Source organism: Neophocaena asiaeorientalis, unplaced genomic scaffold (genome assembly GCF_003031525.2).
Source record: "Neophocaena asiaeorientalis asiaeorientalis breed wild unplaced genomic scaffold, Neophocaena_asiaeorientalis_V1.1 scaffold44, whole genome shotgun sequence".
NCBI classification, from domain to species: domain Eukaryota; kingdom Metazoa; phylum Chordata; class Mammalia; order Artiodactyla; family Phocoenidae; genus Neophocaena; species Neophocaena asiaeorientalis.
This window is the reverse complement of record NW_020173678.1, coordinates 1,019,070-1,031,213: the sequence shown is the minus strand read 5'-3', so window position 1 is coordinate 1,031,213 and position 12,144 is coordinate 1,019,070. Positions and strand designations below refer to the sequence as shown.

Here is a 12,144-nt window from a genome sequence, read left to right as displayed (position 1 = left end):
GGTGGGGATGCCAATGAAGATGATGGTGCTATCACTGCTCTGCCCCTCCTCTCACTGACCTCTGCCCTGTCACCAGATCCTTGGGTATTTTGACATCGTGTTCACCTCTGTCTTCACTGTGGAGATTGTCCTCAAGGTGAGCGAAGGCTGTGGGACAGACAGCCTGGGCGAAGGGCATCTCCAGGCCAGGGACCAGACCTGCTGTGGCTCCTGCTTACACAGGCTGTACAGGGGCTGGGTTGCAGGGAGGAGGGAAAAGCAAGAAGGTGGTAGAGAGCAGCAGGGAAAGATTCCCAGGACCCAGGAGCCCGGATGGTCTCAGCTCACGAGTTGGTGCGAGCGGGCAAGCAGGAGGGGTGTGGAGGCATGAGGTACAGTCAACCCGCGGCCTGCGTGTCTCTGAAGCCTTGGGCACGTTCTTCCACAGTCAAGGCGCAACTAGCCTAAGCGTGGACCCGGGAGCAGTGATCTGTTCCCAGACCTTTGTTGCCAGCGACTGAAAGGCCTCCCCTAGGATCCCAGAGAAGCGGCTGTCGCCCTGGGTGGGTTTCTGGCAGCTCCGCCCTCTCACGGCCCTCCCACCCCTTGTCCATAGCACACCACTGCCCTCCCGTTCTCAAGGTGGACACGCTGGGTTCACAGCATCATTGGTGGGGGATGGGGTCTGGGGGCAGAGACCTCCCGTCTGTGACTAGAACCCATAACCCCAGCCTTCACCTCCATTAACCAGGAGGGGAGAGGGGAGCCATGAAGGGAGAGCAGGCCCAGAGCTGGCTGCAGTATGAAGTGAGGACAGTCCTTTCTTTCAGTGCCCCGATTATTAAAGAAATTGATCAGAGGGAGATGGTGGCTTCCCTGAGGTCCAGGAGGACTTCCTGGAGGTTGTGACTTTAGAGTTAGGCCTTGAAATTGGACAGGACTTCATTAGAGAGAGAGCGGGGGCAGTCAAGGAGGACAAAACAATGCAAACGCATTGTACGGCGATGTTTGGGATGTGCTCAGAGAGGAGAAAGTGGCCCCTCTGCGCTGAGATACAGCACGCGTGCAGGGGTGGCTGCCTGGGCAAGGTCTTCAGTCCTCGACGGGCTGTTCAGCCTGACCCAACCATGCCTAGGATGCTTTCGAGGGAGGAGGGAGAGGAAGAATTGTATCAATTTGCAGAGCAGAGGGCAGGGCATCCCCCTGTGGCTGGGTGAGGAAGGAGACCCAGGGCTCCCTTGGCCTCGCTGCCCATGAGGGGTGTCAGTGCTCCCAGAGGCGGGTGCAGAGAACAGGGCAATGCCCTAAGGACCCAGCAAGGAGTGTCCCCAGGGTCCTCCCCACCCAGGATGCCACCTCTCTCCCCAGATGACCACCTATGGGGCCTTCCTGCACAAGGGCTCCTTCTGCCGCAACTACTTCAACATCCTGGACCTGGTGGTGGTGGCCGTGTCCCTCATCTCCATGGGACTCGAGTGAGCGGGGCAGCCGGGGCCCCAGAGTGGCAGCCCAGCCGCTGTTGGTTGGTGGGCACTGAGCCACAAGGGGACAGTCTCTCGGGACCACTGGCCAGGGTGGGGGGCGTCCCTTGGGTTGTCACCAACTGGACTGAGTGACAAGGCTAGGTGAGCAGAGCGTGGGCTGGAGACCAGGGGGGATGTGGACAGGAGCAGGGGGTCCCCTCCACAGCCCCACGGGGAGCACAGCCCCGGCGCCCAGGGCACTCCAGTCTGATGGGAGAGACAGGGTCTGTGGGCAGCCCTGGAGGAAACCAGCCCAGGGGCCAGCAGGCGCCTCTGTCCTGGGACGGAGCTTAAGGGGAGTCGGGGGAGGCAGGCATGGGTGCGGAGAGCTGGTGGCAGGCGGAGGGCTGAGCAGGCTGCCCCCCAGGTCTAGCACCATCTCCGTGGTGAAAATCCTGAGGGTACTGAGGGTACTCCGACCGCTCCGGGCCATCAACAGAGCCAAAGGGCTGAAGGTGAGAGGGGCCGGCGGGACCCTGGGGGGAGAACAGGGCTGCCAGGCCTCGCTCAGACAGTCAGCCTGGCCATTGCCGGGCCCATCCCATCCCCTCTGCCCAATGTGGGTGTGGTGTGGCTGGGAAGCCGTGCCCCCATGGGCCCCTCCCTGCCCCCAACAAGCCGGGAGGCGACTAGGCTTGTGCCCTGGGGGCCCCTCGGCTGGCACGGGGCCGGTGAGGGGAGGGGGAGAGGTGCCGACCGGGCCTCCCTCCCCAGCACGTGGTGCAGTGCGTGTTCGTGGCCATCCGCACCATCGGGAACATCGTCCTGGTCACCACCCTCCTGCAGTTCATGTTCGCCTGCATCGGCGTCCAGCTCTTCAAGGTGAGCCCCTCCTGCCCTCACTCCCCCAGCTCCGGTGCCAGCTTTTGGGCCGAGGCAAGAGCCGGTCTGTTTCCCTCTAAACGAGGGGAGCCCCAAACCGTGAAGGCAGACAGACGTCCTAAACGCATAGGGGTAAGGCTAAGCTGTCGAGAGCCTGAGTTTGGTTCCTAGGTGACGCCCCACCTGGCCCCCGGGGCTCTGCGGGCCACCTGCTGTCTTACTGGCTCCCCCCACCTGCCGAGCCTGCCAGCACCCAGCCCACTGTCATGCTCTCCACCCCCTCCAGGACACGCCCGCCCCAGCCTCCGCACCCCCTGAGCCAGCAGGTGTGTCTCCCGCAAGCTTCTGCGGGTGGGGGTCCATCGTTTCACGTGTGGGAGCCACCCCGCTTCTGTGCTCACTTTCCTGGGAGAACTCCAGTATTCGTTCCCCCATGGCAATCAGCCCGACAGGCCATCTTCTCCTGTGCGGCCAACCTCTGGATGCCTCTGCCTCTTAGATCACCTGCAGGACACAGACACGGACACCTGAGGGCACCACCCACATTCATGACCCTTCCTTCCATGACCCTCTGCTCCCACCCACAAAGCACCATCCCGATTATGTAACCTCAGTCATTCTTAGACATACAATGGCATCATGTTACAATCACTCATTCATTCAACAAACATCTATGGAGCATTTCCTCTGGGCCCGGGCCTCTGCTAGGGCTTGAGGGGGCCACGGAGTGAACCCCACAAGGCCCCCTCCATCGGCAGGGGCAGGTTTTGGGGAGGGCCATCAGGGTGGGGCTCCCAGAGGACCTATAGGGGACCGGGTCCTGTTGGTCTCTGTCCTGGAGGGGTGGGAGGGGTGTCTGGACGGAGACAGCTTAGCCGCCAAACCAGGTGCTTACAGTGGCCTGCACTCGGCCCTATCCCACAGCTCCAGCCAGGGGCGCCCCCCGCCCCATCCCCAGCCTCAGCCTCTGCAGCCTGGGGGCCCTGGGACCCCCTCAGGGCAGAGTCTCTGCAGGACTCATCCTCACCCTGGCACCCATCCGGGCCCCCAAGACACGCTCCCCGAAAGAATGAGTGAGCAGCTGCTCCCCCACCCCCAACCCCCTGTGTGTGTTAGTCTCCTATCGACAGACCCCCAGTTCCCGCCCAGATCATAGTCAAACGCCAGGTCCAGGTGGCATTTACATCACATTTGTAATGCGCCGGTCACATGTATCCGTGCTATATTTGCTTCCTGTACTAGATTGGGTGTTTGGTTTCAAGTGCCCCAAAACCTGCCCAGTGGCAGCAGCGTCCCCTGGCGGCTCCTGCCCCAACGTCCCCTGCCTCACCTTCACCCTCTGCTCCGTGACAGTAGGAGGAGGTGGTAGGGACGGCAAGAGCCTGCAGTGACAGGGTGGCTGTGTCTTCAGCTTCTCCTGTGTCCCTGGCCAAGGCACTTCCCTCTCCCGACCTTTGAGGGCCCCGGACCAGCATCTATGGATTCAAACAATTTAGCCACAGTCAGACCTAGCAATCAACTCCTTTTGTTGAAACAAAATCTTCCGTGGGCGCCTAATATGCGACGTAAATCAAAGGAGAAACTGCTTGGGCTGCAGTCAGCAGAGGGGATCACAGAGCTCCCCTACTCAGCCTGGGGGGAGCAGGCGTGCCAGGACCCCTGCTCAATTTTGAGAGAAGATGTGTCATCTGGGCCCAGCTGGGCTCCATCCCTGCACCGCCCCAGGGCCTGAGAAGGAAGGGGCGTGTGGGGCAGCCCCAGCAGTGCGGGCAGGGGCAGGGGCTCCTGAGCGGGAAGCAGAGGCCAAGCTGGCTCCGTACTTCCCTTCTTCAGGCCCAGCCTGGGGCACTCAGCAGAGCTCATGGTCTGAGGAGCTGGCTCCCAGTCTCACAGCTGTCCGCCTGGCGGGGAGCCCGCGGGTGGCTGAGGGAACAGTGACCTGAGGCAGACTATCCGGGGGCCCTGCCCCCGCGGTTAGGCTGCCCTCAGGCCCTGCCTTCCCTCCTCCCTTGCACCCCATCTTTCCATCCTGTCTCCATGACAACCTGTCTCCCTCCCTCCCTCCTGGATGCAGGGGAAATTCTTCAGCTGCAATGACTTGTCCAAGAGGACAGAGGAGGAGTGCAGGTGTGTGTGTGTGTGGGGGGGGTCGGGAGGGGTCCCGGGTCCAGACCTGCCCTCCTCCCCCACACTCACCGCCCGAGGGCCCAGAGGACGCGGAGGGGGACCCACGAGCACAGTGCAGTGACCGCGTCTCCCCGCCTCAGGGGCTACTACTACGTGTACAAGGATGGGGACCCCACGCAGATGGAGCTGCGTCCCCGCCAGTGGACACACAACAACTTCCACTTCGACAATGTGCTCTCGGCCATGATGTCACTCTTCACGGTGTCCACCTTCGAGGGGTGGCCGGAGTGAGTGAGGCCGGGGAGGGCCTGGGAGCCACCCGCACCCCTGCAGCACGCTGGGCGCCGCGGGGGCTCGGCAGCCACCCTGGCTCTCGCGGGGTGCGCACGGGACTGGGGTGCCGACCACTCACTCCAGAGACGGCCCGACCAGGGGTGGCACGGTGTGGGCCTCTCTGCCCCGGTGACTGGGGGAAGCCAGCGCATCCCGCCCCGCCCAGCAGCCCTGCGTCCTCTGCCCACCCCAGGCTGCTGTACAGAGCCATTGACTCTCACAAGGAGGACCAGGGCCCCGTGTACAACGAGCACCCGGAGATGGCCATCTTCTTCATCATCTACATCATCCTCATCGCCTTCTTCATGATGAACATCTTCGTGGGCTTCGTCATCGTCACCTTCCAGGAGCAGGGGGAGACCGAGTACAAGAACTGCGAGCTGGACAAGAACCAGGTGCTGGGCCGCCTGCTCCAGGCCTCCCGCCCACCGGGCCGAGGCTCAGGCCAGGGAAAAGGGCCCTTGGGCAGGGGGTGATCCCAGACCCTCCATTGGGTACCCAGCCCCGCCTCCGACCCATCTGCCACCTGAAGCAGTGCACGGTGGTCGGGAGGGGTCTCCTGTGGACCCGCCGTGATGCCCAGAGCCCCTGGGCTGGGTGAGAGCCGTGCTGCAAATGGGCTGTGATGGTTCCAGGGGAATCCGGCCCAGCGGAACTCTTCCCCTCCACAGCCCAGCAGAGGCCCTTGGCCTGCTGAATTCAGGGCCCCTCCAGCCTGTGGGCGTGGACGTGGAAGGGGGGGGGAGGTGGCCCCGGGCACTGACCTGCCCATCGCGTCCCGTCTCAGCGCCAGTGCGTGCAGTACGCCCTGAAGGCCCGCCCCCTGAAGTGCTACATCCCCAAAAACCCGTGCCAGTACCAGGTGTGGTACATCGTCACCTCCTCCTACTTCGAGTACCTAATGTTCGCCCTCATTATGCTCAACACCATCTGCCTGGGCATGCAGGTAAGGCCCCCGGGGACCAGGTCCCCCGAGATCAGCGCCCAGCGGGCCAGGGCCTGGGCAGGGCAGGGGGAGCGGGGTTCCAGGCTGACTACCCCCAGTAGACTCTTCCTGGCACCTGCTCTGCGCCAGGCACCGTGCTGAGGTGCCACGTGGGGCAGGGAGGTGGACTGGACGCCGGCCCGGGGGCCAGGCCCTCAGCGGTTCATCAGGGCCGTGATTCAAGCGCACACGCGGCTGTGGCTGCTCTGGGGCCAGGAGGCGGCTGTGCAGGAGGGTGGGGCTGTGTGGGAAGCGCAGAGCGCCTCCTCTGTTCTCCTTCTGCTGTTGCCCTGATGCGGGAGAAGGCTGCAATGTCAGCTCCAGTCCCGAGAAAAGGGGATGTAAGATTCACAGAACAGGTGCCTCCGAGGAGATGAGCACACTTTACAGACGAGTCATATCCGCAGCGTCCTTCTCAAGCCTTAATCAAGCATCTGATCCCTAACGCCCCGCATAAATGGGATCACGCAGCAAGGCTCCCTGGCCCCGGAGCCCCAGCCACCGGCAACGACACGACCACACGTTGCTGGTGGGGAGGGTCTGGGGAGGGAGTCACGGAGCCAGCGGGCCCAGTGCGGACAGGGGTTCACGAGCCATGGCTCACGTGGGGGCCTGAGCTGGGCAGCAGAATCAGGAAGCCTTGCCGAGACGGGGTGGGGCAGGGGAGACGCCAGATCCTTCTACTACCTGGGAAGGTTTTGTGGAGGAAGTGGGGTCGTGTCAACTCTATTTTAAGAAGGGTGAGAGATTCCTGGGAAATGTTACAAGGACATCGATTTCAGGAGGGTCACAGGGGAGGCTCAAGGCGGCTGAGGGCGTTGCTCGGGGCTGCCTCGGGGTCCCGGGGTAGCTTGCAGGCATGGGAGGCTGGTGATCTCAGGTGCCACCTGCAGGTGGGGGCGGTCCCAGCCTCGAACCAGGGGTCTGCCCTCCTGGTCCTGTACCCAAACGGCTCGGGGGAGCCGCTCACAGAGCCCTGCTGGGGGGCCTCCCTCCTGGCCTCCAGGAACAGACGTGTGTGGGTAACCCGGCTCACAAGACCAGGGTCGGCCCCCTCCGCCTCCCCTCACGGTCCTTCGAGGGGAGAGGGCGTGGCCGTGGACCTGGTAGGATTCTGCACGTTGCCAGAGTGGGCTCTAGTTTTCTGAGGTTAAAGGAAGGTGGGCAGGGGCCCCGAGGAAGGAAGCAGGGCTCTGGGGGTGTCTCCCCGAGGGGCGGAGCCGGCCCCCAGCCCCTCCCTGTACCTCCACAGCATTACAACCAGTCGGAGCAGATGGACCACATCTCAGACGTCCTCAACGTGGCCTTCACCACCACCTTCACGGTGGAGATGGTCCTCAAGCTCATGGCCTTCAAGGCCAGGGTGAGTCCCGCGGCAGGATGAGGCCTTCCCATGGAGCCCTCTCACCCCGTCCTACAGGACGCCCTACCTCCGGCATTTCTGCTCCCAGCCTGCTCAGCCCGGGGCCGGCAGGACTAGATGCGGCTGCCCCTGCCCCGCCCCTTCCTTGAGCCTGTCTCGTGGCCCCATCTCCCTTAAGCCTCTGAAGAGCAGCGCCCGGGCCAGGGAGCATCCTGCTGTGTCCTGGGTTCCACGTCCACTCCCCACCCGCGACCCCCGTGTCAGGTCTGCCTGCGAGGCCAGACTGGACTGGGCTTCAAGCGGGGGACGAAGGACTTCCCCGTGCGGACCAGGACCCCAAATCCTGAGTTCCCAGGCACACCGCCCTCCCCTTGGACCACTTTATGCTATGGAGGGAGGGGAGCGGGAGTGGGTGGGGCCCTGGAACACCCGTGGGAAGTGGCATCTTGGTGCAGCCCTGCCTGGCCCTGCAGTTCTGCATCCCCCCGACAGGGACCACTGCACTCTGCTGGCCTCTGAGCCCCTCCCCTCCACAGCTCAGCCCGGCCCCCTCCCCCCAGGGCTATTTTGGGGACCCCAGCCCCTCCCCTCCACAGCTCACCCCTGGCCCCTCCCCCAGGGCTATTTTGGGGACCCCAGCCCCTCCCCTCCACAGCTCACCCCTGGCCCCTCCCCCAGGGCTATTTTGGGGACCCCAGCCCCTCCCCTCCACAGCTCACCCCTGGCCCCTCCCCCAGGGCTATTTTGGGGACCCCTGGAATGTGTTTGACTTCCTGATTGTCATCGGCAGCATCATCGACGTCATCCTCAGTGAGATTGACGTGAGTACCGGGTGGACACAGCCATTGCTGGGGTGGGGCTGAGGCCACAGACCCTTGCGGGGTACCTGCTGCGTGTGCAGCCCGTCACCCCAGGTTACAAATCCTGTAGAGCAGACAGACACCTCAGATTCCAGGCACAGTGAGTGTGCCAGGCGGCCCACAGCAAGCGCCACGGTGGAAGAGAGAGGTCGTCCCTGGGTGGCATGGTCAGGGAAGGCTTCGTGGAGGTGGCGCCATCTGAAGGGGTTCTTGAAGGAAAGGGAGGTGGGAGCAAGCAGCACAGGCAGGGCTGCTGCCGGAAGGGCGCAGGAGAAAGACGAATAAACAGAAGGTACGGGGCGCGCGGAGAGGTCCGGTTGGTAGAAGCACACGAGCGTGTAGACCTTGTGTAGACCTTGTGTAGCCGGCAGTGTGGGCACCGCTGGAGGTCTCTGAACAGGGCCGTGGAAGGATGAAAGCTACGCTTCTAAAGCGTTAACCCTGGAGGCGAAGGGCAGGAGGTGAGAGCGGCTGCAGGCAGGGGACACAGTTTGGGAGGCAGTGGTTCATCTACTCCTCAAATACTGAGCGCCTCCCACGGGCTAGAGGGACAGCAAAGAACCAGAGCACCGGCGCGGGGTGGGGGGGTGAACGGACAGCGCAAGTGAATCTGTCGCGTGGCCGGTGCGGCCAGTGCCTGTGATGAAGAAAAATCAAGCAGGTGGAGCCTTCGACAGAAGGGAACGGGAGGTAGTGTCGGGTGGTACTGAGCACAGCCCGGCATGGAGCACGGGGTGGGCCGTGCGGGGGGTGGGGGGTGAGGTGGGGAGTGGGCAGGCCTGGGTAGGGAGCTAGGAGCACGTGGGCCGGCTGAGGACCAGCGGGAGGCCTGGCGGCCGGGTGAGGGGTGAGCGGCGAGGTGAGCTCAGAGAGAGGGCGGGGGCCGGATCGTGTCGGCCCTGGAGAGCCACGCTTCTGATCCTGGGTTCTGTTCTGCGGGGAGACGAGAGCCCCGGGGGCGTGTACACCTGGTCTGACCTCCGTTCTCAGAGGATCCCTTGGGCTGCTGTGCTGACAGCAAGCTGTAGGGGACACTAAGGGCCCCCCGGGGGGCGGTCAGGAGAGGAGAAGTAGCCAGCAACTGGAGCTGCTTGGAGCACTGAGCCGATAGTATTTGCTGGTGAACTTGATTCAGGGTGAGAGGAAAACGAATCCACGGTGAGTACAAGGATTTTGCCCAAGAAACTGAGCTTCCGTTTGCTGTGATGTGCCAACTCCCAGAGGAGCAGGCGTGGGGCAGAAACCAAGAGTCCCGCTTGGGGCGTGACAGCTCAGGACGCTTGCAGGGCATCCGAATGGAGACGCTGTAGCAGGCTTGGACTTATGACCCTGGCGCGCAGAGGCTGCTCAGGCTGGAGATCTAAATGGGAGACTAGTGAAGGAACTGGCGTTTAGAGTCGTGGGAGGGGGTGAGACCAGCCACGGAGAGAAGAGGGTCTTTAGAGAGCGAAGGTCCGGAGGCCGCGCCCGGTGGTGTCCCTCCCGGGACCCCGGCCCGACAGTCTCACGGGACTCTAGGGGAAGAACGCCCGGCTGGAGTGGGCTGAGGAGAGGCAGGGCAGGCTGTGAGCCTGGACAGTTCTCTCTTTTTGCTACGAAGAGAAATGGCTTAGAAGGTGGAGGAGAGCGTGCAGCCTAGGAGAGTTTTCTTGAAAATGGGAGAATTTAGAGCACATCCTGGGCTCGTGGGAGGATCAGGCAGTACAGGGGCGACTGCAGGAGCTAAGCCCTTGGGTGAGAGGGCAGGAGACCCTGTGTCCCGGGGAGGGCTGGCTCTGGGGACGGCAGTTCGCCCCCCGAGCACGAGAGGTTCCGTGAGAGTCGGGGTGGACGTAAGGACAAGCTCGCGGCTCTGGGAGGTGCAGCGGGGCGAGGTGAGTGCCGCCCAGGGCCCCGGGAAGGAGGCGTCGAGGAGACTCAGTATCCCGAGGAGAAGAAGGTTGGGGGGCCATCTCCATGATTCTGCTCTGGTGCTGGGGTTTGGGTGCTGGTGTGCATGGGCGGACGAGCCGCGCGTCATTGGAAACGCAGGCCAGGAACCGAGGGTCACTGACTCCAGAACGTGGCAGCCGCCCCATCAAGGAAGGGAGCGGGTGGCCAAAGCCTGGGGGGTTGAGGCTCCACAGGGTTCCAGCTGGTAAGGCCACGGGGCTTGGGACCAGAGAGCCATTCGTGAGCTGCGGGGTGACAGACAGCAGACTGGGGGACTGCAGCCAGTTACAAGGATGGAGCAGGTGTTGCAGGGCCGGGAAATCATGGCGGCCAGTTCAGGAAACAGCTTCACCGGAGTCTGGGGGGAGGCGGTTACTAGAGGGCAGCAGACCCCCTTCAGTGGTTTTCTTTCTTAACATCTTTATTGGAGTATAATTGCTTCACAGTGGGGTGTTAGTTTCTGCTATATAACAAAGTGATTATACCAAAGTGAATCAGCTATACGTAAACATATATCCCCATATCCCCTCCCTCTTGCGTCTCCCCGCCACCCTCCCTCTCACCCCTCTAGGTGGTCACAAAGCACCGAGCTGATCTCCTTGTGCTATGCAGCTGCTTCCCATTAGCTATATATTTTACATTTGGTAGTGTATACGTCCATGCCTCTCTCTCACTTCGTCCCAGCTTACCCTTCCCCTTCCCCATGTCCTCAAGTCCATTCTCCACGTCTGCGTCTTTATTCCCGTCCTGCCCCTAGGTTCTTCAGAACCTTTTTTTTTTTTAAGGTTCCATATATATGTGTTAGCATATGGTATTTCTTTTTCTCTTTCTGACTTACTGCACTCTGTATGACAGACTCTAGGGCCATCCACCTCACTACAAATAACTCAGTTTCGTTTCTTTTTATGGCTGAGTAATATTCCATTGTATATATGTGCCACATCTTCTTTATCCATTCGTCCGATGATGGGTGCTTAGGTTGTTTCCATCTCCAGGCTATTGTAAATAGAGCTGCAGTGAACATTGTGATACATGACTTTTTGAATTATGGTTTTCTCAGGGTATATGCCCAGTAGTGGAATTGCTGGGTCATATGGTCGTTCTATTTGTAGTTTTTTAAGGAACCTCCATACTGTTCTCCATTGTGGCTGTACCAATTCACATTCCCACCAGCAGTGCAAGAGGGTTCCCTTTTCTCCACACCCTCTACAGCATTTATTGTTTGTAGATTTTTTGATGATGGCTATTCTGACCGGTGTGAGATGATACCTCATTGTAGTTTTGATTTGCATTTCTCTAATGATTAGTGACGTTGAGCATTCTTTCATGTGTTTGTTGGCAATCTGTATATCTTCTTTGGAGAAATGTCTATTTAGGTCTTCTGCCCATTTTTGGATTGGGTTGTTTGCTTTTTTGTTATTGAGTTGCATGAACTGCCTGTATATTTGGGAGATTAATCCTTTGTCGCTTCGTTTGCAAATATTTTCTCCCATTCATTTTGAGGAAATGGAGGCTGTGGGTGGAGCCAGCATGGAGGAGGGAAGAGACCACTGACGAAACTGTTAGGGTCTCACAGGAGGTAGAAAGGATGCGATTCAGAGCCCTGGGAAAAAATGAGTGTAAGACAGAAGCCGTGAGGAATGCAGGGTGTGAAAGGGGGCAGGGTGTGGGGGAGGCGGGCAGGCAGCGTCCATGCTGGGTGCCTTGAGGGCATCTGAGGAGCAGGCAGAGTCCTCGGGGAGGGAGGGCGGTGGGTGTGACAGTGTGACTTGCCTCTGAGGGACAGCTGCTGTCATGAACCCATGGCAGGAAGCCGATGGGGCTGCCACACTGCCAGGAGGCGGGGTCTGAGTCTGGGCGGGGGGATGGGGGTGGTGGCGAGTGCCCAGTTTCTCCCTGGAGTCAGGCCTGGCAGCCCTGAGGCCTGGAACAAGGGGTCAGATACCAGGATCGTTGTGGTCTTGAGGGCCGGCTCGTTGGGTCTCAGTACAAGTAGCCAGTATGTGAGCCCAGGATCTGGCCCAGGAGAGACGGAGGGGATGAGGCCTGGGAGTGGGATGAAAAGCAGCAGAGTGTGGGCAGGGGTTTCTGCCAGAGGGCAGGATCCCAGAGGTGGAGCCCTCCAGGGTGGCCTCGCTGAGGATCTGAAGCTGAGGTGGCTGCCGGGTGAAGGAGGGGAGCAGGGGACAGGGAGGGGCAGATCCCGGAGCCAGAGGTTGA

General features: G+C 61.3%; 1 protein-coding gene across 1 annotated transcript in view; it reads left to right on the top strand.

The window, feature by feature from the left end:
* CACNA1S (calcium voltage-gated channel subunit alpha1 S) overlaps nt 1-12,144 on the top strand; it is a 60,539-nt gene that overhangs the window by 35,455 nt on the left and 12,940 nt on the right. The window contains exons 19-28 of the mRNA XM_024749656.1: nt 77-136; nt 1,348-1,454; nt 1,870-1,957; nt 2,217-2,324; nt 4,399-4,451; nt 4,592-4,738; nt 4,978-5,179; nt 5,572-5,730; nt 7,022-7,132; nt 7,870-7,953. Coding sequence (XP_024605424.1) covers nt 77-136; nt 1,348-1,454; nt 1,870-1,957; nt 2,217-2,324; nt 4,399-4,451; nt 4,592-4,738; nt 4,978-5,179; nt 5,572-5,730; nt 7,022-7,132; nt 7,870-7,953 — 1,119 coding nt within the window. The remainder of the gene's footprint in view (nt 1-76; nt 137-1,347; nt 1,455-1,869; nt 1,958-2,216; nt 2,325-4,398; nt 4,452-4,591; nt 4,739-4,977; nt 5,180-5,571; nt 5,731-7,021; nt 7,133-7,869; nt 7,954-12,144) is intronic.